This window comes from Camelus dromedarius, chromosome 32, assembly GCF_036321535.1.
Source record: "Camelus dromedarius isolate mCamDro1 chromosome 32, mCamDro1.pat, whole genome shotgun sequence".
NCBI classification, from domain to species: domain Eukaryota; kingdom Metazoa; phylum Chordata; class Mammalia; order Artiodactyla; family Camelidae; genus Camelus; species Camelus dromedarius.
Window position 1 is genome coordinate 20,389,305 of NC_087467.1, and position 26,589 is coordinate 20,415,893.

At 50.4% G+C, this 26,589-nt stretch overlaps 1 protein-coding gene across 3 annotated transcripts in view; it reads right to left on the reverse strand.

The window, feature by feature from the left end:
• LAMA1 (laminin subunit alpha 1) overlaps positions 1-26,589 on the reverse strand; it is a 145,531-nt gene that overhangs the window by 43,922 nt on the left and 75,020 nt on the right. For all 3 annotated transcript variants that reach the window (XM_064481602.1, XM_031439158.2, XM_031439157.2), the window contains 19 exons: positions 25,306-25,433; positions 23,830-23,916; positions 22,951-23,162; positions 18,170-18,276; positions 17,691-17,871; positions 17,000-17,136; positions 16,196-16,432; positions 15,197-15,340; positions 14,583-14,762; positions 13,316-13,501; positions 12,880-13,007; positions 12,105-12,225; positions 10,992-11,129; positions 7,069-7,190; positions 4,816-4,902; positions 4,338-4,531; positions 3,329-3,471; positions 1,550-1,639; positions 206-317 (listed from right to left, as the gene is read on the reverse strand). In XM_064481602.1, coding sequence (XP_064337672.1) covers positions 206-317; positions 1,550-1,639; positions 3,329-3,471; positions 4,338-4,531; positions 4,816-4,902; positions 7,069-7,190; positions 10,992-11,129; positions 12,105-12,225; positions 12,880-13,007; positions 13,316-13,501; positions 14,583-14,762; positions 15,197-15,340; positions 16,196-16,432; positions 17,000-17,136; positions 17,691-17,871; positions 18,170-18,276; positions 22,951-23,162; positions 23,830-23,916; positions 25,306-25,433 — 2,734 coding nt within the window. The remainder of the gene's footprint in view (positions 1-205; positions 318-1,549; positions 1,640-3,328; positions 3,472-4,337; positions 4,532-4,815; positions 4,903-7,068; positions 7,191-10,991; positions 11,130-12,104; positions 12,226-12,879; positions 13,008-13,315; positions 13,502-14,582; positions 14,763-15,196; positions 15,341-16,195; positions 16,433-16,999; positions 17,137-17,690; positions 17,872-18,169; positions 18,277-22,950; positions 23,163-23,829; positions 23,917-25,305; positions 25,434-26,589) is intronic.

Here is a 26,589-nt window from a genome sequence, read left to right on the forward strand (position 1 = left end):
TGAAAGGCATAATGTGGAAAATAAAAGATAAAACTCTCAATGAAAGGCAATGATCTGGACACATCAGGATCCCCTAACTACGGGAACATTCCAGCCCTCTGACTCCAGGAGTCCAGTACAGGTCACATGTCTCTTCATGCGTCAAATACAGTAGGTGGAGCTTTTTCTGCCAAAAAGCCAGACTCCCCAAACGAGAGGACACTACCTTGGATGTCTGTCCGCAGCTTCTCAGTAAACGTCACGAGGTCCCAACTCCTGTTCAGGACTCTCTCAGTGGCCCTGCTCACGTGCTGGCTTCGTGCCAACACTCTGTCGAGCTGACGGAAAATAAAGGCCTCAGATCAGTTTGAATAAAATGTGAGTGTTGGTATTTAATATTGTCTGTCTTAAGTAACAAAACCTATTCCGGAACAGAAAGTGAGGACGTGCACCATCATGTAAGCCAAGGTTGACGGTTCAGGGTTGGAAATGGAGTAGGTGGTTAACGAGATGACTGACTGCTCACTCTGAGAAAAGATGCTATATTTTTTAAAAACAACCTAGTTGGTTTCCAAGCCGCAGACTCTCCCCTTGTCTCTGTTGTGAAGACCTGATGCTCCTCACGTTAGGGCCCAAGTACGAAGAGTCTAGAAAGTGAAAGCTTAGCTAATCCGTACTGGCCGTGAGGATGCGGCTGAGGGGCTAGGGACTTCGAGTTAGGCACGTGGGCTGCAGGCCTGCTGCTGCCAGGCCGGAGACCTGGGCCCGGGGCTGCCCGGGGACGTGGAGTGCCGCTCGCCTCACAGGACGTTATACGGGTCAAATACGGTGTTTACGAGGCCGGCCGCCCAGGGCTGAGGCTCAGCGACCCTCCGCTGTTACTCTGATTAGGAGTGTTCGGATTTGTAAGAGGAACAGTTACTTGTAATTTCCAGGAACGCAAAGCAACTCCCACTGGCTCTAAGTGTTTTCCACTCAAAATCGAAAGAGAATCTTCTTTAATGGATAGAAATTATTTTCATCAGCTTATCACTTCCTCCCGAATGTGTGCTTGCCGAGGTGCTTAAAGCCCACACGTAAACCTGAAATGCTTCCCAAATCATTATTACTTTTAAATTAACAGGAACCAAGCTAACACACATTCAGGCTGTATGACTGTGTACGTGTGTGGATGGTGAGGGATGGAGACGAGACACGTACACGCGCACACACACGCACACACAGTCAAGCAGGCCTCCCACACCGTCTGCAAGTGAGGAGATTCTCTTTTGGTCATTAAACTAAAAACTGTTTACCTGGCATGGACCTGACAATAACTAATTCCCTGCTGACATCAAAATGAACTCTGGACTCTCTTGCCATTCAGAGTCCACCGATCAGAAGCACAGGGGAAGCCGGGTGCTGCAGACGCCACACCAGGAGGGGCTGCGGAGCTGGTGGAGTGGGGGCAGCGCCTCGGAGTCCCTGGGAGGAAGAGGCCGCCCTGCTCTGAGCAGAGCCCGGCAGGCAGCCCGGTGCGGCTGCTCACGAGGGCCAGGTGGGGAGCCGGCCTTTTCAGCAAAGAACTTACCTCCCTTTGCAGGTGCTCTGTTTGTTCTGAGACACCTTCAAGTTCAGTTTTTGCCAGTTGCTTTTGTGTATTTCCTTTTAGTAAAGATTCCTAAAAAGAAGAAAGCAAACTATAATGCTGGAAAATAACTTTTCTGGTTCCTACCTAAGAATCACCTGTTATTACTTCTTTTGTTCAAGGAAATTCTCCTTTCCTTGAAATTGCATTAAAAAGAAAATGAATTCACTAGAGTTTTGATGACGACAGCATGTTTCCGTACTGCCCTCTGTTCGTTGTATTTCCTACAAAGACAGGAAGTTAAACCAGATACTGCTGCAGTTCTTGGGTGAGTCTGGCCTAATTTCATAGCAGAGTCACAAAAAGTTGAACTATAATTGCTAATACCTTAAAAAACGCTAACAAGGCTAAAATACAAAAAGTATTAAGTAAAGGAAAGCCTTATGGTTACTAAAAATTAAGTGCTTAATTTATTTATGCCAACACTTTCTAATTTCTTTACTTGCACGACTTTAAACCTTGTAACAACCTGTGAAGGGGCTAGATTATTGTTTAGGGTCAGGACAGTCGCTGTGTCGGTAAACGGTGAAAACAAGAAACAGTTAAGTGTTCATAATCTTCACCTCCTGTGTACTTTACATAAAAAGTCATTTAAAGGAACTGACAAAGTAAGTTTAAATGAGAACAAATCATTCAGAAAGAGTTAAAATTGAAACCAAGTATTTATCTCACTTAATAAAAAAAAATACAGTTGTCCCGCTGGAGCAGACTCACAGAGGTAGGGTTTATATATTGTGCTATAGTGAGTGGAAAAGAAATCTGAACATTTCTGTCCTTTCTGATTTTGGTGGGGTTTTTTTCAGATTTTTTTTTTTAAAAGAATTTCTTCTCATCTTTCAAAAACATTTTGTTCCATGGAGAAAAAAATATAAAAACATCTCTTAGAGGTTCCTAACCTTCCTTTACTCCACTGCATCTATAGAGGAAATGACCACGATTGACAAGAATGGATCACTGAAGCAGCTGGATTCCAACAGGCAGCCGCGCGCGGGGGGGTGCGCGCGCCGACACACCCACACCCACACCCACACACGCCTAAGGACATCTAAAGTCTGAGGAAAGCTCTTATCTGAAACAGGCGTTCAGGAATGACTATCCTTTTTATTACTGCATGACAGTGAATTAAATATCTCAAATTCTAATGCATAGGCTTTAAGCAAAATTAAGAATCACATTTTTTTCCCAATTAGAATGAAAAAAATGCTGTTAGTAAGTCCATTTCTTACCTTCCCACCTTCTTTTGGACCCAGATCAAAACACAGGTTTTGGCTAAACACAAAACTATGATTTACCGCGAGATTTTTTATAAAGTTTCCTAGGGAGGAGGAACTTCTGTGCTCTGCAAGTCCAGCTGAGAATAATACATTTACAGAAACTAGTTCATCTTCAGCAAATTCCAGCATTAAAGATGCTGTCCCGAGACGGTTTCTGCGTTTGCATTAGGACGGCTGTACGCAGCCACCCCGAGGCCCGTTTAAACGGGGCGAGGGGACGCTGCCTCCTTCCCGAAGGCCGGAGGAGGAGCCCCGGGGAGACCTGACAGGGCTGCGTCTGGGGAACAACGCGCGAGCAGAGCCCCCCTCAGCAAGATGAGGGAGCGCGGAGGCCGAAGCCTCCGGTCCGGCTGAGCGCAAGGCGAGCGCCCACCAGCGCTGGACTCCGGGGCCGAGGCGCCGGCGCAGGCGGGAGGGCAGTGACACGCGTCTGGGTCCCAGTACCCACCCGGAGACGGCTCGCCGTATTTTCCAGGCTGGACAGAGTTCCATGCGGGGCAGGGATGACGCTGGTGAGGTTCACAGGGAGAACGGCGCGGCCGGCAGCGTCCAGGCCGTCCAGCAGCGCCCCCGCGCACGCGTCGTCACAGGCTGCGAGGAAGCGGAGGCCCCGGTGACGCAGGGCGGCCGCGCGGCTCCCTGGGCGCGCGGACGCCCTGTGACAGCCACGTCCCCTCATTCCCACGCCAGCTGGGCCTTGGGGGGGAGGGCAGGCGCCAGACTCAGGTCGCATCCGGGACTCCCCGGGGCTCCCGAGTGGAGCCCCGCTCTGGCGCCCGTCTCCTTACGTGGCTCCAGCGTTACCACAGCACGTCTGCCCATCTCTGACTTGGACCAATGGCCATGAATTCCCAGTGCATTCCTGCCCGAGCCTGGGGTCCTTTCCTCAGAGTTTGCACACACCTTCAGCAAGTACACGTGAAGGAGACTGGGGGAAGTCACGGGGCTGTTCTGCTTACAACACACCGACAAAAGCAAGAGTTCTGGACTGCCTGACGCTGCTTCCTCCCCGTCTTCCCCACGAACCACCGAGGCGACACCCCAAGGTCACTACCTCACGCTCTTGCTGTTCAGATAAATCAGAACCAAAAAAAAGTGTCCACAACAGCCAAGAGCTGAGGCCATATGTGAAATTTGGTGACACACATGACCAGCCACAAAGGTGTTCTCTCTGTGCCAGCTGACCCCTTGGCTCCACTAAAGGAAAAGTTAATCAGCCGGACTGCGAGGCTGGCGTTACTGTGCTGCTGATTTGCCGGGGAGATAAATGCTGTTAGCCTAGAACCTTCTACCTCGGCTCCAGATACTCTGCAAAACATTGTTTGGCAGATGCAAAAGGAACCTACGCTTAGTTAAAATAAAATAGGTCTTTATGCTGATGACGCCACAGGGCACCACAGCAAGGAAGCATCTGAGAGGAAAGAGTGTCTTGAAGCGCTTAGGGGAGCGGTACCCACACACACAGTCGCTTTCCACCAGCGTGTGCCTAGGCTCACAGTCCTCACAGCGGAGCCCCGTGGCCCCCGGCCTGCAGACGCACTGCCCGGACCCGCGGTCACAGTCGCTGTGAACAGAGCCGTGCGGGCTGCAGTCACACCTCTGGCAAGAACCACCTGGCATGTGCGGGTTCCCGTGGTAGCCTGTGGAGCACCTGCGGGGACAGTGGGATCAACACCGGTAAGTACACACACGAAGCAGTTTTCCCAAGGACAGAAGAGAACACAGGCCCGTTCACCTCCTTCTGCATCCTGTTTCCTAAAGGCCGAGACGGTCAGAGGAAGTGCGTTTACCTATCTTGATACCCAGGAGGCTGCTTTGCAGTATCGCTTGTGCACAGCCAAACTGACCCCGGCTCCCCAGCGCTTTTGTAAATGTGTCCTAACCCGCCAAGGGGAGACATGCCCGGTGACTTCCATGTGCTGACACCCCGCATACCTTTCACAGTACTGTCCCTCGTAGCCCTGGAAACAGGCGTCACAGCGGAAATCATGATCACCTTCCAAGACACAAGTGGGACTAAAACTGGAAGAAAAGAATTTTTTAAATTTTCAGATATTCAACTTCTAATCTCTCGGGGTACTTATCCTTCCCTCTTAGGGGACACGATGCTGTTCTAAAGGGTAAGTGATCACGCTGGACGCCTGGACACGCTTTTCAGGGCCTAAACTCTGTTGGGCAAAAGGAAGGACGATAAACATGTTATCAGGACAAGGGGGTACATCTCGTATCCTGAAGACCCGCACTGGCGGCTGCCCAGTGACAACCCTGTGAGTGCTGGAGCCACGGAGACAGATTTACTGAGCACAGCTAATTAGTCACCAAACAAGAAAGCGTCCCAGGAGAAGAAGGGCATGTTCTGAGATTTAACTCCATCATCTGACTTTAATTAGAGAAGGTGGTGGGAGGGAGCTGCACGTGCCTGTGAGCAAACACAGGAACAGCAGGCTGAGGCCATCGGATGGCTGGGGACGCACCGACTGCAGTGAAAGGTGGGGAGGCGGGGACAGCAGTGGGGAGAGAAGCAGAGGGTGAGGGTGGAATCTGAAAATACGCAGACGTAAGGGTAGGGGGTCGTGCGGTGGGCTGGAGCAGCAAGACGGCAGCCACTGAAAATGGAGCAGTGCACTCAGACGCTGGGCCCCTCGCTCGGGGGCTTTGGCTTTTGGCGCCGTCCTCTTTCAGTGACTTCTACCTCCACATTCAAATCACCAACTAGAGGCTCAGCTGGGTGCCTGCAGGCCACTAAAAAAATACCCACGGGGGTATCTGGCCAGTGAGAGAAGTGCCCAGTGTGAGCTGCAGGGCTCTCCGTCAGCTCCACGTCACCTCTGACTTGCTCCTGCTTGAATACTAAAGGGACAGACTTCAGGGGAGACACAAAATATGTCGAAAACAAAGCACATCAGTTAGGGCCTCTCAGATGCACAGCACACACACAAGGCTCCCACCCTCAGAGTCGCTTCCGGATAGTGTAACCTTTAATTTATCAGCATGGGCTGTGGGGAGGTCTGGGCCTTCTGTGACGGAAGGAGGAAGCCACACAGACACACCCTGTGCATGGTACGAGGGCGGGGTGTCTGTCCACACACCTCCCTGGGCGCATACAGCCTTGCAGCTGCGGACACGGATGTGCACACGGGTACGAGTGTTTTCCAGAATGGCCTCACATCACATACTCACTCACGTAGTGTGATTGGCCGTCTCTCCCACTCCACACATCCCCTCTTCTCAGTGCCCTGCGGTGTTTCACTCAAGGGCGCACCGCAGTGCACTCCGGGTCGTCATCGCTCCCTGTAGGTAGACGTTGCAGTCCCCCCCTCCCCAGCTGCCTGTGAGAACAGGCGGGGCCCATCTTTACACACGTGCAAGTACTCCTACAGCTTAGATCACAGGAGCACATTTGATGATTCAAAATTTATATACAGACTTAGTACAAAAAATTAAATAATAGTAATAAATTTTAGGATGCTGGAGAGCTGAGAGAGATGTTTTTCACACAGTGCCTCTCATTCGGTCCTCACCGCCAAGCGACACTTACTTAGAGACAATAAAAGATAGAAGATTCAAACAAAAATCAAAAGGAAACTCCATTTTAGTATACCAAAGGCTGGCGTTTGTCCTCCACACGTCCAGTGCCTTCTCAAATATTCTAAGCAACAATGAACTGTTACTTACGAATTGCAGTTTTCGCTTAACCCAAAGATACAGATACTTCAAATCCTGGGTTCTTTTTTGGGTGGAGACAGTTCTCTACAAGGATTATGACTGCGAGGTAGACCCTGCCCACTCCACCCCTGGGCATGTTTCTGCACCTCATCAGTCATCAGCACGTGTAATTCTAACCCCACTCCCTCACGGCAAACAGGAACCGAATTCTTTGTATCATTATTCATAAAATTAGTAACAGTTCGTCTCTAGACACACTGGATATATACGGTGAAGACTAACATTACTCTTTAAAAAACCAAACCTGGAAGTCCTTTCATTTATTCCCTTCTAACACCCAAACCAACACATGGATATTTTGCTTTGGGAAAGACTCCCTTCCAATGCCGTGAGGGTGAACACTTTCTCGACACAGAAGACTACTCACTAAGCGAGGCCCCAGGAGACCCCTTGGGAAACGAGGCGGATGGTGGGGGCAGCCCGGCCTCAGCGGCGCGGGCGGGGGCGCCGTGTGCAGCTCACCTGGCAGGGAGGCCGTGAGGACAGGAGCAGGGAGAGCAGTCGCTGGCCCGGCCGGTCACCTGCCCGTAGTACCCGGGGGCACACTCCTCGCAGTGGTCGCCAGTGGTGTTATGGCTGCAGTTCTGAGGCCGCACGTGTCAAGAGGAGAGGAAAACAGTGGGAACCTGTTAGAGCCTCTGAACTGGCGATCGCGAAGCACTTCCATGTTTCCTGTCATTGACGTTTGTTTTATTCTCAATGAAGGGTGAGCATTTTTCTTATTTTTAAAATCCTGGAAACACTGCCAGCTCTGTGGCTGGCATTCATTATAAGACTCTATCCATCCAAAACAGCCCAGAAATCACTGATATGTCCTTCCCATAGAATACATGCACAGGGCAGCCACCTTCAGAGCCCGAAAACATGGGTTTAAAAGGGACCCAACACCGACCTGGAGCACGGTGGGCTGCGCACAGTCAGTACTCAGTGATCCCAGGTGGGGAAAGAGCGGAAGTGAGTGGATGGATGGTTCAGGACACTGACAGCGCGGGGAGGAAACGCAGGGGCTCAGAGCACCGCCACGATTCCTGCGGTGACCACATCGTTTCCCGTTAGCTTTCACATCGTTGTTTGGACCTACCATCCTGCTCTTTAAAGAAAAATAAGCTAAAAGAGCAACTAAGTCTTGACATATTATTCCAATGTAAAACCTGCTTCTGCTCAGTTGGACCCCCATTCACACCGCCCCAGGCACCGGATTCTGGGTCTGACACAGGGACACAAAGTCAGGTGACATCGGGAACCACTGAGCAAACCTGCAAACCAACTCAGACGTTCGTCCTTGGGAGCAGGAGAGGATGCAGAGAGAAGCCTCATTGTGTGTTTGGAAACTTATTTTTAAGTTCCTTTTAAATTAAAAAATATTCCAGTGTTTTTCATTTGAAAATCGTAATCCTGTTTCACCTGACAAAAACAGATTTTACTAAGATCCTCTAGGCCCTAAAACTGGTATCTCTTTAGAAGTAAAATCTGCAACCTCTCTTAAAAGGTTAATGTGTTAAATACTTGTTTTAGTGAGTATAACCAGAGCCAACGAGGAATAAATATTTGATGATGAGAGAGGCCTGAAGCAGGTTTTCTGGTTTTCCATCCCTAATACCAACTCAAGCACTAACAACCCCCCTAACGCACAGCGGATGCAAACTCCCTTGTCTTCAAGATCCTGGAGAATGGAAAAGAAACTTCCAGAGAACGGCAGGGTACTGAGAATCTGTTAAGGTGACCTGGGGTGCGTCAGCTGCTGTGGGACGCGCAGGAGAACGCCTGTCAGTTTGTTAATCGCAAAAGGAGCAAGTGCATCTCCTGGAAGCCGGCAGCTGGGCAGAGGAGCCCCAGGGTAGCTGCCTGCTCCTCGTCCCACCCCCCTCCAGGCCACATTTCTGATCAGTCACTTTTATGCTAATACCAAAGGCCAGGGGACATGGAGAGAGGGAGGAACACCCTAGGTGCCAGATGACAAAATCAGACCCAAAATGTCCTGACACCCAGGCTGTGCGGTAACAAGGACATGGGGAATGCTGAGAGAGTGGCAGACGGAAGCAACGGCGGCGCTAAACACAGAGGGACCTATTAGAGGAAGACCAGCGAGGAGAGCCAGGGTCCCAAGTTCAAAGAGCAAGGACACAGGTGCTAAACTGGTGAAACGCATGTGACTATCGTGGCGTCTAGTCAGTTGGGTAGAGGCAGCAAAGCCACCAGCTGCATCCACAGAAACACAGCCCCCCGAGTTATGGAGGGCTGCCCCTACCCCCAGAGCGGAGGCTCTGGGCACAGCATCTTAAGACAGACGGTGACATCTGAGCCTCAAAACGGCGAGTGGACTGCAAGCATTCTATAGGACACCAGGTGCTTAAACAGGATGTCTGACCACAGGGCTGAGATGCGGGGTCTCTGGAACTGTGAAAGAGGAATTTTATTAAGTGGTTTCGCAAGTTATTTGTTAAGATACTGTTGCTTTTTATGAATAAATTTGAACTAGTGGTTTATCAAAATGGCTCTTTAGAATAGAACTGTGCCAACAGTTGGGTGATCAGTCCCAGGAATCATCAGGGCTGCCCCCAGTGAGCTGAGCCGCTGCGAGAGTGAGCGCCCTGTTGCCGGCGGCGTGTAAGTGGACGTTCAGCAGCCAGCTGGCCTGGACGTTGTAGTTCCGACTTAAGATCTGAAGGGATTGCGATAAGAATGAAAGATCCTATTGTGACCCGACAGTCTGAACTCTGAAGGCCCGACACTGTTTTCTCTTTACAGTGGGTTTTCGTTAAGTAACTGGCACTAAGCAGTAGCCGTGCGTGACGGAGTCACTAGGGACAGACACAGAGCCACAAAAACGGAACGAGCGCAAAGCCCGATGCGTCTGCTCAACGCTGGGAGCAGAAGAGCCCCGGGGATGTGGGCTCTGCGCATCTTGGGCAGCACGTACCGGCCACACGCTGTGCACGGCAGGTCTAATTATGAGGCCCGGGTGAGATGTATGGATTCCGCTCCCCCGGCGCAGGGCCTGTCTGAAGGCTACCATCTGCCAGCATTCATCCCAGGGAGACTGCCACTGTCTTCCACGGGCTGGGTTAGGTGAGCTGTGTTCCCTCCTGGTGTAAACTGGTGGGTCAGCTGCTGATCTGAGACTGTGCTCTGGTGGATCTGGGTCAGGCACGGTAGGGCGATCCCTCACGTTACTGCAGTGAGCTGCGCCGGGGAGGACGCGGCAGGAAAGCACTGATGGAGTCTTCACCCGCCTGTGTGACCTCTGTCCCATGACTGGCCAGGGGGCCTTCCCAGCTAATGACCTCTCACTTTAAGTTGTCTGAAATCGATTCTCCTTAAATGAGATTTTCTCATTTTCTGTATTGGACTTTACTTCTGCTGGAGCGTGGGTTGATTAGAGTAAATTTTGTTAAATAGTGGTGTGGCTGCCTGCATCTTCATTCAGTCCACTTTACCTTGACTGACTGGAACAATTCTTTCATTCCCCACATATAGTGGAGTCAGCACGGGTTAACACATGTCTTTGTAACTGAGGAAAACCACGCAGTGCTTCAGCTTCTAAAATTCACCTTGCACTGCTACGGTTTACCAGTTTCCCCAGTGGAAACTGCCTTTGAATTTCAGTATGAAAGATGCTTTCAAACACAAGAAGAGGCAGACGGACCCAGTGTGGCTGGAGGCCAGTTAGGAGGCCCCGGCCAGGACCCCTCAGGCTCGGGATGCGTCCTCCTTGGGGGGCAGCTCGCTTCCCTTCAATGAGTTATTTCACTTGAGGCAAGTCAGTCTTGGTCCAATTTATACAAGCAGCCGGTTACAAAGAATGAGCTTTTAGAGTTAGAGAGTATTCTATGTTATCAATAAGGCATCGTCAGCTTAAGCAAAATCCTGGACACAAGAGTTTGTCCTCAGCCAGGGCCACAAGACTGCTGCCTGGGTCACCCGGTCCTTTCCAGCGATCAGGGTTCTCCTCATGCCCGAGCTGGCCAGGAAGCAGACGCACACTAAGGCCTCCAGGAGAGCGCGCGCGGAGAGGGCAGCACTCTCCACAGGGAACTACGTTCTCAGCGTGGGCACTAACTCATTCTAAAACCGCCAGTGACTCTTCAGGTTCTATGACATAAAGTTACTTACTTTGCGACCACCAGTCTGCAAGTAGAAACAAGAGACACTTCACTAATTCCCAAACTGATGCCCGTGAACAGTCATGGAGCTTCATAAAAGGGTTTCCACCACCGTCAGACCACTGAGCTAGACCCTTCTGAAGGAAATACATTTTTATCTTACACTGAGTTAAATTTAAACTCCTCTAAATCAAGGAACTCGTATGACTTTGAATCGGACATTTAAACGCTCAGGGCTGCTCTGATTCCAAGTGTCAGGCAAGCAGCCAGAGACCAACATACCAGACACTCCCCCGTTTCAGGGTCACAGGCGTCACTGTGGTTGTTGCAACTGCAGGGCACACAGGGAGCAAGCAGAGGCCGGGGTCTCCTGCCATCACCTTCTGGAAGCTTCCCTCTGTGATAACCAGGCGCACAGTCCTGAGGGGATGCAGAATGGAAGGCGATGAATAAAAAACCTGATTAAAAATGGGCAAAGGACTTGAATAGACATTTTTCCAAAGAAGACACACAAATGACTAGACAAGCACACGCAAAGATGCTCAGTGTCACTAATTACCAAGGAGGTGCACGTCAGAACGCCACGGTGAGATACCAGCTCACACACCCACGATGGCTGCCGTCGAAAAACCACCCGCCCAGAGAATAGCAAGTGCTGGTGAGGACGAGGGGAAGTCGGGACCCTGGCGCTTTGCTGTGGGGATGGAGAATGCTGTGGCTCCAGGGAGAGCAGCACGATGGCTCATCAGACAGTTCAAAACCGAGTTACCACGTGATCCAGCAACTCTGCTTCTGGGCACAAACCCCAAAGGACTGAAAGCAGGGTCTTGGAGAGAGATGTGCACACCCGTGTTTGTAGCAGCATTATTCACGGTAGCCAAAGGCGAGAGCCACCCAGGTGTCCACTGATGGATAAACACCGCGCAGTCCACCTGGCCAGTGGAGTGTTACTGGGGAGGACATCCTGACACCTGCTACCACGTGGATGCACTGGGAGGACACGCTGCTGAGTGAATTGCCCCAGTCCCAAGACAAATACCGCATGATTCCACTTACATAAGGGACCAAGAGTTGTCAGACCCGTATGGAAAGTACAAGGCGGTTGCCAGAGACTAGGGGAGGAGCAGAGGGTGGGCACAGAGGTTTAGTTTTACAAGATGAAGACCCCTGGAGACCGGCTGTTCAGCACTGTGGGTGCACTTAACCCTGCTAAACCACACACCTTAGACACAGTCAAGACAGCGAAGCTGACGGTCAGGCATACTTTACAAGTACCTTTTCAAAAGGGAAAGAGACGTAACAGATACACACAGTTCTGTCTGTCACCTGGAGCTGCTGTAACAAGCCAACTTTAACCCCAAATCAGGAAGTGCATTTTAACCACAGTCTCCCTACCTGACATGAGAGTCCAGCCGTGCCAGGAGGACAGAGACACTTCTCCAAAAGGAATGCCACCGCCCTCCCTGGGGGCAACTCTTCTGCCTTTCTGCCAACCTCCATGGAGATGTTTGAGATTCTGTGGATCCATGTGTTAGCAAGTGAGAGAGGAAATACTAATATTAAAGAAGACATTTTCAGAAATGGCACATTGAAGAATGCTATTTGCACATCTGGGACACCAGAGCTTTCCCGCCAGTCTGAGAGTAGTTCCTACTCAAGATTATAAAGGAAATGGGTAAGAACCCAGGGGAAGCACATTCATCATTACACAGGGGTGGTCCTCAGCCAGCACTTGAGAAGTGAAAAATAATGTTAGAGAAGGCACATCTAGAAGAGCCCGCGAAGTTCTAGCTTGGCCAGGGATGGGTGGCTTTCCTTCTGGGGTAAGAACTGAATGAGAAGGTAACAGCATTCACGATGCCTTGTAAAGAAGTGGGCAGTGCAGCTTACGGGCAGAAAACAGCAGAACGTCTTTGCTGTTTACACTCTATGTTCATCTAAGATTATCACCACTATGTACTTACAGCCACGTCAATATGGATGATGGACAATCTATGTCATTTTTTTTTTTACATATTTCAGAGTAATATTAACATTTAATAAGGTTTCAGTGAAGAACAGAAATACATGTTATTAAAGGTAGAAGGCAGTGGGGGTGATGTGCATCAGATCTCTTCAGTCTGCTTTCAGATAAGGAAAATACTTTTAAAATTCTAGAATTTCCAAGTACCTGCTTTGCTGTAACCCTTGACCGTAAGACGCTTTGATGAGGATGTACTCAACATTGCTAAGAACGGACATAAAATCCGAGCGTGTGACAGGTTCTTCAGAAACAGAGTTAAAGTATTTCCAAAAATCCTGTGGATGAGAAGTGCACACAACTAAATTCAGGGAACAGATCCTCAGCGGCATATGAACTTAATTCTTTCAGAAGTACCTCCACCAGGGAGCCCAGTTCTGCATATGACACTAAGTTCAACTGGGGCCTAATGTACACTTCTTGAGAAGACAGAATTTGGATCTGTTTAGAAATGTTGCTAAGCCCATTGGAATCTGGACCCCCATGGCCATCAGGGGCACGCTGTCAGCACAGCAGCCCCCGGATCCACCACGTCAGGGCAGGGTCCCCAGGCTGGAGGGCTCACGTGCAAGGAACGTGCGGTCACCTCTCTCATCTCTACTTTGTGCTCCTGCCGCACTCCATTCTCCGGGGCGGGCGCGTCCACGTAGATGACCTGCTTCCTGGCCCGGCCTCCTCTGATGAGCACCTGCGGCTCCAGGTTGAAGGGGCCGAGCCCATGGGAAGAGTGGAAGGCCACGCTGTAGCGCAGCGTCCCGCCGTAGGCCATGAGCTGCGGGGGGAGGGGCATCGGCATTTACTTCTCTGACACGCCAGTGGCTTAAAAATATTTTATCATAAGCCTGCTGCCATTTGAAGGAAACCTTGCATCTTAAAAATACATCACACGGGTGGCATAAATTATCTGGAATTTGCTTCCTTCTAATTCTAATTATGGATTATTACGTTGACCTGAGCTAGAGTTAAGTGATCTTCAGAGCTTTAAAACCCACTTCATAAGGCATGATGGGCATACAGAACTGTATGTATGTAGTGTGTACAACTCGGTGGGTTTGGGGCTAAGTACACACACGTGCAGCCACCACCAAAGCCACAGACGTGTCCAGCACCTCTCAACATTTCCTCTTGACGATGCCAACAAAAGTAGGCTCCGAAGTAACAAAGCAATGTGATAATCATTCTAATTACTTTCAAGTTCCTTTGAATTAAGAATGGTCTACAGCTTATAGGAGCACTGGATGTATATCTGCAAATTTTAAAAATCAGGGTCAACTGGGTGGGGGGACAGTATAGCCCAGTGGTAGAGTGCGTGCTTCGCATGCACAAGGTCCTGGGTTCAGTCTCTGGTACCTCCATTAAAAATAGTAAATAAATAAATAAGCCTAATGCCTTCCCCTCGCAAAAAAAAGAAAAGAAAAAATATTTTTAAAAATCAGGGTGAATTCACACAGAGACTCCTATCTTGATATAAACAAAAATGCAGACGGTGCCCTTCAGGTCTCTTTCCCCCATGTGAGTGTCGGGTTCTTGAGAAGACCCTCCCAGGCCGCTGCACCCAGGCCTGCACGAGCCCGTATTAGCAAAGACGGTAAATGCTTGCTGAATGACTGCTGTCAGAAGGAGGAAGTATGACTGAAACTTTAAAAGACTTTCAAAATTTACGGAAAAATTAAAGAGCCATCTGTCTGATCTGGGGGGATTTTTCTAAGTGTTACCCTTCTCCACCCCCACTTAGAAGAGAAAATTAGCCACTACTCCAGTTCGCAACAGGCCAGCCCAGGTCAGCGTGATTTCAGACTGCACCCCTGCCCCCAGGAAAGGTGGATGGGCTCTGGGCTGGATGTGGGTCTCACCTGGTCCCCCTGAAACTGCCCAGGGAGCCGCCAGTAAAAGGGCTCCGCGTGGACATGCCGCCTGACGGTCACGGCGTCCAGGAGGACATCGGGGGCCTGCGAGTACACCCCCTCGGTTGTACCCTTGAGGTCACTCTGAGAAACCACATGCAGACGAGGCTGTTTGGAGCTCAGCGTGACCTAGTCATGGAAGGGAGGACACTCAGAAACTTCAGAGTGAATTAACTCCGTGCCTTTGACTGCCAGATTCTTCCACTGTTTCAGACGAGGCAGCTTCATTATTAAAACAGGAATAAGAAAGCCATTTGTTTTAAATTTAAACATCTGGATTAAAATGAACTGAAAGTGCCTTCAATTAGGATCAAACTACACGCCACTGGGCAATGTTCAATTACATGAAGGAGACTATTGAGATTTCAGTCCAACGAGGGCTGCCAGAGGCCGAAGCTCCCACTCCATTGACCCCTGGGGTGGAGTCAGCAGCAGGGCCCTGACTCACTCACTCAAACCAGCTTCCTAGAATTTCTGACTCGGTAAGAAAATTTCTGTCCCACCCTCCCCCGACTCCCAAGGGTGAAGGGTTAACACAGAACCCGTGACTGCGGGGGACTCACCGGGGTCCTCATGTAGCCCTGGGCCTCGGCGCAGAGCTGTGACAGCCCCGAGCAGAAGCAGGGGGTACAGCCCTGGGGGGCGGCGGCGGCCAGAGCGAAGGTGCCCGCCCGACACTCGTTGCACCGCGGGCCGACGGCGTTCTCCTAGAGGGCATGGAGCAACAGACTGGTTTTTACCTGAACAAGAGACACGGTTCCTGAACAGAAATGAAATAAACCACAAAAAAGCTCTGGATGAACAAACACCAGGGCTAGCTGTCCCTGCGGCGGGTTCCCGAGCCTCTCTGAGCCTCAGCTCTCAGACTCGGCGGTTCCCTGGCCCATAAGTCTCCTGGAGCCGCCAGGTGACCCTGATCCGGGGGGTGGGGCCCACAGGCCCAGTGATTACGAGGAGGTCCTCCTGCGCTGCTGGCCAAGCTGCAGCCACAGGTGTGGTGAAGCAAGCTCGCGGCCCCACGTGCGTCTCCCCTCCCTTCTCCCCCTTCACTCATTAACCCAGGACCCAGCTTCCATCTCACCAGCCCCTGGGAAAGGACCCGAGAAGCTAGCCAATGACCTTCTAATAACAAAGCACAATGAGAAAACTAATGGAAACACACGGAATTCAGCATGATGTTACATGCTGAATACACCCAAATGTCCTCCAGTCTGGCCGGCACACACAAGAGAATGCTTACCAGCCCTAAAAAACCACAGATCTTCCTGAAGCCCTGTGTTATTTGTTTTACCTGTATAGTCAAGACAAACTGGCTACTCAACCAACTGGAACACAGGAGAGAAAACTCAGCGTGGTTTTCAAGTTAGTTCCATCATCTGACACTTGTAATAAACAGCAGAAATTCCATCTAAAGCTCACCTGTCATTCTAGAAGAGCACACACAGAATTTAAACTTGGGCCTGGAAGGTGGTGTGAACTCATAGGTGCCTATTTCCGTAGCTGAAACCCCAGCGTCGGACTGGCAGCGGGGGAGGGAAGAGAGTGGAGCCCAGGGCCCGTACCTTGCACAAGCAGGTCCCAGTTTCCTGTGCGCAGCTGCAGAGCCCCTGCTCCTGGTCGCAGGTGTCGGCCAGCGTCCCTCTCAGGTCGCAGTTGCAGGCCACGCAGTCTGGGAAGTCTCTGTAACCCAGGGAGCACTGGTCGCAGGTCCGGCCACCGAATGCAGGCTCACACGGGCAACGGCCAGTAAGCACGTCGCACTGAGGACTGGCTGACCCCACGTTACTGCAGTTGCAGGCCTGAGAGAAAAAAAGCAACTAAAAAGGCAGCTTTGGCGTTTCCATCATCTGCACCTGCGAGGATTACAGGACAACACTGAACGTGGGGAAATCATACAGACGAAGGGCTCCTCCCACTGCCGCACGTGCCCACCGGAGGCCGGACTACACTGCTGGACTGAGCGCACGGGCGTGGTGCACGCACATGGGGCCTGAGCCGTGGCCTGACGTCCAGTCTACCCCAAAGGTCAAAGCAGTGCAGCAAATTATTTTAGAAGTCAAGTAATTTGCCCTCTGTTTTCAAAACACAAACTCCAGCATTTATTACAGAATATATTTAAAGGGCACTAATACAAAGTTCTGATCTTCTAACCGTCAGCTCCGCAGCTGGCTCCTGAAGAAAGCTGAGAATAATGTGTTATTATAAAGGTGCCACTGCTTCTACTTTGATTCTGACAATCCGTACTGAGCTTTAAAAAGAAGCCATAAAGCTAATTAACAGGTTAAAATCAAGCAGACAGCTAGCAGCAGATGAATGACACGTGATGCAGCAGAGTGATTCTCAGCTGAGACAGTGACAGTTCACACCTGGCACCCGAGCTCCGGGTCGTGGCCCCAGTGTCCGTCCTCACACTCCTCACACGCTGCGCCCCGGGTATGAGGTGGGCAGACGCACTCCCCGGACTCCGGGTCACAGGAATTCTGAGTGTGAGCGCAGTCGCAGGCTACGGCAAAGACAGAGGGTGTTGTTAGGGATGAGGATGGTTGGGTCAACTGACGGGTGAGAGCTGACCCTGCAAGTTATTTCCCTTTTCTTAATAATCAACATCACTCTGCTCCTTCCTGAAGGGGACCGCGCGTCTGACGGGAGGTGGCGCTTCTCCTTGCAGAGAGATGCTGTGGCTGGGAGATAACTGGGATGCAGAGGGAGGAAGAGAGCTTGTTGAGAACTTCTTGTTACCAACTGACCTGTTAAGGACTTTGACAACCTTAGCAATATCTCCTGGGTGGAGAGAATAATTAGCTTCTCCATTCCACAGGTGAGGACACCAAAGCTAAGAGGAGTTAAGTAATTAGTCTAAACGCACACAATTGATGCAGCCTGACCAAGGCTTATGGACTTAACAAGAATCGGGCTTAGGAAACAGAAAAAAAGGCATGAAATCCTACATGTTCAGAAAAAAAGGAACTTAACAGACCTAGTCAGAAGTCAAAGGAGAGCTCAAAGAAAAGTCTGGGGATTACAATAAAGTCTCAAAGACTGAATTTGAGCGCTTACGTGTACAGCCACCGTCCTGGTAGGCATAGAAGCCGTGGGCACACTTGTCGCACCTTCGCCCGGCCACGCCTGGAGCGCAGTGGCACTGGCCTTCCTCCGTGCAGGCGTCCGACAGGGAGCCCGGCGTGCTGCAGTTACAGGGCAGGCACCCGCGGCCCGTGTCCAGCCCGTAGTAGCCGAGCTGTTTCGAGGTGGAGGGGCAGAGGCGTGGAAGACAAACTACATTGTAGTAATTAAGCCACTAGCACCGACTAGAACATTCCCCAAATCCAACACTGCACGTTTCCCAGACTCACAAAGTGTTCATGACATCATTCCACTGCTCTGTGAACTGAACACGCACTCTCCACATAGGGACCCGCATCACCCACCGGCCGCGCTGCCGGGATCCGTGAATTCCACTTTGTGGGACCAGTTACCAGTTACAGACATCACAGGACAACACTCTCACTGGGCTCAACGGACCCGAGGCGTCTTACCAAGCACTGGTCACACCGCTGTCCGGTCACGTGTGGTTTGCAGTCACAGAGTCCAGTCTCAGGATGGCAGATGGCAGAAAGGGAGCCTTGTCTGTGGCATTCACAGGCTGACACACACACAAGACATATTTGTGCCCATTTCTGGGTACGGTTGTTAGAAAATCCTTTAATCCCAAAAGGAAAAATTTTAAACTTTCACATTTCAAATCATAAGACTAAAAATAAGTATTGCTTTGCAGTAACTTTAAAAATTCAGTGGTTTTCCAAAATAAGGTTGGTGGAAGGAACCATCACAGAGAAGAAAAATTACTGACACTATTAAGATAATAATTAGCAAGCAAACTCAACCAATTTCATTTCCTTGAAAATTTTAAAGTGAGACATCAATGTATATCCACAAATCTGCACAAAACACATGCAGGATTTCAAGATCAATTTAACCACCTGCTCATCCCAGTCATATATCTGTTCAGTATTTTAAAGCTCAGTTATAATCATCTAGGTAACTGATACATTTCAAAGTTTAATAAAATATTTCCCTGTTCTGGATCTTCAGGTTCTTCCCTTCAGGCCAGATGCTTTAGCTTTATCTACAGTCAGAATACAGAATGTTGATGTTTTATCTATTTATCTATCTACCTACTTATTTATTTATCTATTTATGTACTTAATTGAAGTGTGTCAGCTTCCGTTGTGCAGCACCAAGGCCCAGCCACGCGTGCACACACTTACACATTCGCTTTCATACAGAATGTTGACATTTAAAGCTACCAGCTCCCCCACCTTTTCAAAGTGACGCAGTTTAAGGCGTCGGAGAAACGTTCACTTGATCTTCGTGCCACGGCTGACAACTGCACGTCATTCAGAATATTTAATACGTCGCTGACAGGCCGTCCCATCTTGGGCTCAGAAAGCGCAGGCTCTTCTCTGCCGTGTGGTATAACCACGGGAGAAAAACTTCCCAAGTTTTCTCAAGTGCGAGCGCACTTTGGCACCGCGCTGCGGGGTCGGGGGCAGAGCAGGGGAGAGCCTGGGGACGGGCTGATGTCAGAGGAGACAGGGTGGGATTCTGCCTCCTTAGTTGAACAAGGCCTGGTCACCGGGCCTCTCTCCTCAAGGACCTCGCTGTTGTGAGGGGACTGATGCTGACGGCTCCTGCAGGGGTGGGCCAGGTGCTACTCACACTGGCCAGGGCCCTCACACAGCTGCCTGTTCGTGTAGGTTTCCTTTTATTTTCTGTATTTCTGAGGCTTTGACTCCTGGGGCCTCGCCGACCCGGGAGAGACTGCCCCTCCCAGGGCTAGTCAGTTTCCGGAGCCAGTAAACAGCTCACCTGCCTTTCATATGCAAACCAGCCCGTGCTGAGCCCACACCCCACCGCCTTCCTCACTGGGCTCCCTGTTCCTTTGGGCTCTCAGGTCTGTCTCTCCACCTGTCCCGATCACCCTCACCCCTGGCTGTGCATCAGACAAGAGGGACAGCCCCCTGGCCCCGGAACCTGCTGCAATGATGCAAATTAGCCAATTGATCCTGAACCTGCTTACACTGCCTGCCCTTTTCTTCCTGCAGATAAAGGCCCCTGCCCACACTTCCCCCACCCCCCTAACCTGCGTGCCTCCCCACGGGCCCACCCCCATGCTGGGGTGTGTCCCCTCCACCTGGCACCCAGAGTAACAAACAATGGTCATCCTCTCCCAATCTGCTGGCCCTGCTGTACCGAAATAATAATAAAACCGCATTTAAAAGAGTCCTCAGCCTCCAACCACTCTCAGCGGTCTCCCACGGAAAACATCCCACACATAACGCTCACTCCCACCCCGGCCCCCAGCACCCAACTCTGAGGTTCCATCCCCGACCCCGATTGATCGGCGCCCCCCTCGCCGTCCCTTCCCCGCTGCACAGCCAGCGTCCAGTCCAGCTTGTGCACCATGCCTTCTTGGCCCCTTGGCTGCTGCAGCTGCTCTTCCTGAACAGCAAGGACCCCCAGGTGCAGATTCCGTGAGCAGCTCCTGGCTCCTGGTCCTGATGATCTTTCTGTGATACAGGCCACAGCCCCTCCCTCCCTTTTGAACCTCTCTCTTCCCTGGGTTTCGGGACCCCCACTCTGGTTTCCTTCCTGTTTCTCTTGAAGTTCCCTCTGGGCCTCCCTGTCTATATCTCACTTAAAGCTTACCCTTCCTCTGGGGAACATTCAGAGTTCACTTCGCGTATGATCATCACAAAGTATTTGTGATAATAACAAACCACATTTATCGAACGGCCGTCAGCTTGTGTCTGTCTCGTTACAGTCAACACACAGAATAAAGGAGTCAACCTTCGTAACAAACGGAGGATGGAAGCACTTTAATTTGCCCTAATTGGGGTGTGAAGTCTAAACCTTAGGAAGGTGATGTAACTTGTTGCTGTAGATCACACAGCTGTTAGCAGCTACCCTTTTATAGTAATTACAATAGCAATTATTAACAAAAGTTGTTCACAGTATGAGTAATACTGATTTTAAATAGTTGTTAATTACTGACTGCAGACGCTTTCCATGTATTTTAATTCTCATAAGAACCTCATGGTATAAAATTATTCCTACTGAGGTCATTTCATACAAAGTTTCTTTAACCTTCGAGCTTAGCAGGGTTCCCACAAGCCTCTTCTCCCTCGGCGCCACTCTCTGCCTGGACAGGGGTGTCCATCACTTCAACGACCACAGGGCCAAACTCATGACCCTCCAGCCCCCATCTTCCCTGATTCCTGCCCTCCGGAATATCCAAGCGCCTTCCCAGCAACTCCATGAGACCTCCCATGTTGATGATATTAAATACTGGAATTTTTACTGGGTTAACCCAATAAAATACCACATTACCATGTGGAGACCTCTGGGAAGTCCACAAGTGGGACCCCTATTGTATACCTGGAAAGCTCTCTAGTGAAATAATCAGAAACAGCTGCAAGAATTCATATCAACAAAGCTGGGGGAGGGGAAAGAGGAGGCGAGAAGAGAAGGAAAAGTGTAAATGCTCAGAATGAGAGTGAGCCTGGGGTCAGCCTACACCCAGTCCAGCTGCCTGTGCAGCCGGCGTGGACCAGGACCCAAATCCCACCCTGCTGCCCTCCCCAGCTCCGGTCATCGCCCAGACCTTCCCTTCACCCCCGTGGGAAGATGCTGAAGCAGTTCTGTCCTTACAGATACAGATAAAGGGAAACTGTCCTTTGGTGCATGATGGAAAAAATGTCTCGGTATGCCTGAACAGTGCTGTGTGACTGCACTGCTTCAGCACTGACGTCTGTGTAACCTGCACACAGATCAAGTGCTTATCAACTTAGCATCCAGCTGAGATCAGCTATAAAACACGCACTGAATTGTGAACAATCAGTATGAAGAGAAGAAAGCAGTTACCTTATTAACACTTTGAAAACTTGATTTCATGGTAAAATAATACTTTCTACGCATTGGAGTAAATAAAATGCAATATTAAAATGTAGTTTACCTGTTTTTGTTTACTTTTTAAAAGGGTGTTACTGGAGAATTTTAAATTACATGTTTCTGTTGAACAGCATTGATATAGGAAAATCATAAAAATGACCACTCTTATTACTAGCAGTTATAATAGCTACCATTTGTTTACTGTTTAGAACTTCAAATTTGTTATCCCAGTGACTTCTCAGAAAGGCCTTAGTGTGTGTGTGTGTATATATATATGTATAGAATGTTCATTTCACACATGAGGCAGCAGTGGCTGGGAGAAGTTAATACGTTTGCCTCACGTCACACAGCTGATCTGTGACCAACCCTGGACCCTGCATTAGTGAGACTCCAAAGCCAGGGAGCCACACGTGGGCTCGTCCTCAACACCATCGTGTGTGGCTCCCAAAGAGACTTGGGACACAATTTCCAGCTCCAGTCACAGAGCTTAGAACAATGCCTGGGAAGTAGCAGACACTTAATAAATGACAAATGCACTAAGAAATGGATCATCAAGTTTGCAGTAAGGACAGAAGAAATGACATGAAAATTGTGAAAGCATTCCGTAAACTCTGATGCTTTGTACAAATGCCAGTTATCATAATTATCCTGGGATAACCCATCAAGGTGCTGAAGACCGGGTTGATAGGCCCAGGGCCCTAAAACGTTACTCTCTTGACTTGCACGTGGGAAAACATCTTTTCTGTGTCGCTAGCACCCCCTTGTGTCTCCACGTTGTAACAGCATGGTAGGACCAGCATTTATAGGAAATTATCAAAACATTTTACAACTGTCATTTTCACTCTTTCACTCCTTCTTCAAGGAAAGTGCAAAAGAATCTGAGAGCTGTGTTAGCCCGAAGGCTGTAAGTTTGTCCTCCAGGGAATATGAAAATCTTTTCTCAGGGAGTGGTTCTGCATGGTGCGTGTGCCAGGGGTCTGAGCAGAGCCCTGCAGAGCACCGCAGGGGGCAGTGGTGCAGGTACAGACCACTGAGATGCGCCCGTTTGCGGGGCTGCGGTGTCCCCACTTCCCACCCTACCTCTTGAAACCCCACTGGCCTCATGAAGCCGGGACGAGCTCCTTTCACGTTGGTCATGGGAGCAGGGCCAGCACGTCCTCCACAGATGGGAGGGTGTGTCCAGGCCATGTGACCTTCACTGGGGAAGCTGATCAAGCGAACCCAGGGGAGACGAGACAGGCCTCGTGCCACTCAGGTCAAGTTCCCAAGCTACCTCCTGGGCCGAGCGCCTTTGACACAAGTAAGTATATGGGAGGAGACATCACACGTGACAAGGAATGGACTTGCCCTTGGCCCTCACACTCACCACGGCAGTTTTTCGCGGTCACAGCATCCCCGTAGAAGCCGTCAGCACACCGCTCACAGTGGGGGCCGCCCGTGTTCCCGATGCACTGTAGGCACTCTCCCGTGACGGAGTCACAGCGCCCGGCCTCCAAGGGGTCCACGTTGCCGCTGCAGTTACAAGGGACACAGGAATCCCCAGGCACCGTGGGGTTTCCATAGTAACCATCTGCGCATCTGCAGCAAAGATTGAAAGAGGGATGCAAACAAATGCAATTACTGTAGACATTGCCCCACCATCCAGGGACTCCCTGCACACTTAATCAGTCAGACGGACTGTCTACCTAAGATTTACCGTGAGAGCAATGCTGCTCCAAGTTCAGCGTCCAGGTTCCTTCCACTCATTGTGAGGAACCGGGAATGATCCGAAAGGGGCCAAACCTCCCAGAGGACGCGATCGCAGTCCCAGGCAACTTGACCTGCATCCCACCTCTCCGGGATGTCACCCTCCTAGGACTCCAGCCAGACTTGGCACCGAGACTTACACGTGGGAAAGACAACCCTGGCTTCCAGGCACCAGAAAACATCGACTAAATCCAGCCACCCCTCACCTATGGGATTGGCCCGAGGAACGGGATGTGTAAATGTGGGGACAGAAGTATTGACTCCTGGCTGTTTCCTGTTGTTACTGATGAGAGCTCAGATTTGCTCAAGAAGATGGAAAAGTTACCAGGGACTTTCAGCTTTAATTTTTTGATCAATCTGCTGGCTTTTCTCTCTGATTAGATAAAACAATAATTACATGCCCGAGTTGCTAAAACTACATGTTTAAAAATAAACACACAGAATTTCAGTCAAAAATATTAATGCAACTTTTGGGAAGCGGCTGAAGGAAGCAGGGTACCTCTCGCACCAATCTCCCATGTATCCCGGAGCACACTGGTCACAGACCACTTCGTCCCTGTCGTCCAGGTGGCAGGTGGGGCTGAAACTGACAGAACAGTAGAAACGAAGGTAGTTTTCCAGGGGAAGGTGCAAAACTCCTGGTATTAAAGTGCTAAGTTTCTATCATTCCCGTCCACACAAACTTGCACTGGGCCCTCAGAGCCCAGAACCCAAGGCCCCAGCCACGCAGCCCGCCCCGTGGGCACATGACACTCATTGCTCCTCCGGCCCTGGGCTGCACTCCTCAGCCACGGCCTGGGTTTGCCGGCTCATCCCCAGGGCCCAGCTCAGTGGCTGCCTCCTCCAGGAGGCCTGCCCTGATGCTTCTGATCATGCAGAAATCCTCTCCTCTGCCTCAGAGCCCTGCCCACACTGGCCAAGGGTGCGCTCGCTTCCACGCCAGAGCCAAGAGGCTCCTGCACTTCAGGGAGTTGATGACATCCCCCAAAGAGCCCTCACTGTCTCCAGAAGGACCACGAAGGGAGGCCTGGGGGCAGTGGCGAGCCCTCCCACTCTGCTTTCACCAGAGCAGCCCTTATTCTGTTTTATAAGCTGCTGGAGTTTCATCTAGAAATCCCTGTGGGGGACTCCTCTAGGTGTGGGTAGGGGATGGTTCTGAAGGTGAACAGTGAGAAAGAAAGAGGCTTTCAGACTGCTGGCCTGGGGACACACAAGCTCCAGCACGAGTGACATATGAGGCCTTGAATATAACCGTCCTCCCGCCTCCCCTCCTGCTCTGTGCCTGGGGCTGCCCACAGCTCCTCCAGCGGGGAGCTGTTCACGCTGCCAGGCACTGGCACACTGCTTCCTCCTGCCCGGAGTGCCCCTCTCTGCTGCCTTCCAATAAGCTCCCACCCTGGGAGTCTCAGATCAAGGGCTCCCCCAGGGAGCTGCCTCCTCTGTGCACTGGACCACACTGTGCAGTCAGTGGGGCCGGCAGCCACAGGGGAACGGCTGGACACTCAGAACCCTTCCTACGACACCCAGCATACATTAGGTGCTCGATAAACATTTGTTGAATCAATAAAATGAATTTGGCCCATTCTCGATTTACATACTTGGATCATTAGATCAAAAACTCCTCAATCCCAGGAACATATTTTATTTTATTTATCTCTGCACCTCTCTTCCTCCAAGCCCAGTGGAAGGCACACAGTATACACTTATGAAAGAACTGATGGCCACATCAGAACAGGAGGAAAAAGCATGCAAATGTTCTTGCTATCACACGACTTTCCTTACAGAATTCAACGCACTACACTTAAAAAGAAAAACAGAGAGAGAATCTGTTCCTCCATCTCTAATCCCAGTTAAGTACCAGGGGCGAAATCCACACTGTCCTCACACACAGGTCTCGCTCTGAAGACAGCAGTGCACACCTGGCTGGAGAGCCTGGCCAGGCGGGGCAGGCGGGCTGGGGACACGCCAGGCTTACTTGTTGGAGGCTGTGGCGAGGGGGCAGGCACACGGCTGGCAGTCCCCAGGGGTCCCGCGCGAAGGCAGCCCGTAGAAGCCCGGCAGGCACTGCTCACAGTGGTCCCCGGTGGTGTTGTGCTGGCACGCCTAGGACACACGCACAGGAAGAAGACTCGCTCAGACCACCTGATGAACCTAAACCAATTCAAGATGCAACTGGCCTTGGTAAATATCTGCATGGTTGTGCTGAAAGTATTGTGCAAAATAACTAGCTTCATTAAAATACATTTGACTTATGCTCAATTGCAAAACATTTATGATTTGCTTTCTTTGCTCAAAGGGCCAGAGTGGGTCTTCTTTCTCTTTGGGAAAACTACGATGTAATTCTGTTGAAACAGCTGCTGAAAGTCTGTTTCAGCTCCTTCTCAGGTGGGTGCCAGCATCCCTTTAAGTGACAGTTGCTGTTGGTGGGTGTGGGATGTGAGGGGATGGGAATTTTCAATTCCTTGGGGAGGAAACACATGTTCTCTTGATTGGAAAAGGAGAAAAGGAAAAACCCGGGGGCCCAAGACATGCAGAGCTGCATTTTATGCCCCTGTCTTTGCAAAGGAAAGAAACTGATTTATCCCTGGAGTAAGAGCTCAGAGAAAGGAGTTAGGACGCAGGTGAACTGTGGACGCTGGGTGACTGTGACGTGTGTGTCTGGTCACCAAGTGTAACTGGCAGGGGGTGTTGGTAATGGGGGAGGATGAGCATGTGGGGGGAAGGGGCCTATGGGTAAGCGCCATTCCTTCCTCACAATTTTGCCGTAAACCTAAAACTACTCTTAAAAAATAGCCTTTTAAAAAGAAGCATAGGAGCACTAAGAACTGGAAACTTCTCTCTAATAAACCATGTATGAGGAGTTGACCCCTGGAAGCCAGATGATCACACGCAAGGCCAGGGGCGGCTAACAGCTATACGGAAGGAGGAATCAAAGATTCTTGTTAAACTAGAATTTTAAAAGTAGATTAAACAGATAAATGATGCTACCACATTTTTATACTTCCCTTGTATTCCAATCAAAGTTTTTATTATTTTTGTGCCCCTTTGATTATTTAAAAAAGGGAAAAAATAGTTTTACAGTGGAAGAATCAAGCAGAGACCACCTTATCCAAGTGACCCAAGCTAACGTCCCCAGGAGAAGACATGGCATCAGGGACCCCAATGGCACATGCTGAGAGAGCATGTCACCTCCAGGTCCTCTGGCCAAATGTGTCACCTCAGGCTCACGAGAAAGTGGACCAGCCCCAGCTGAGGGGCG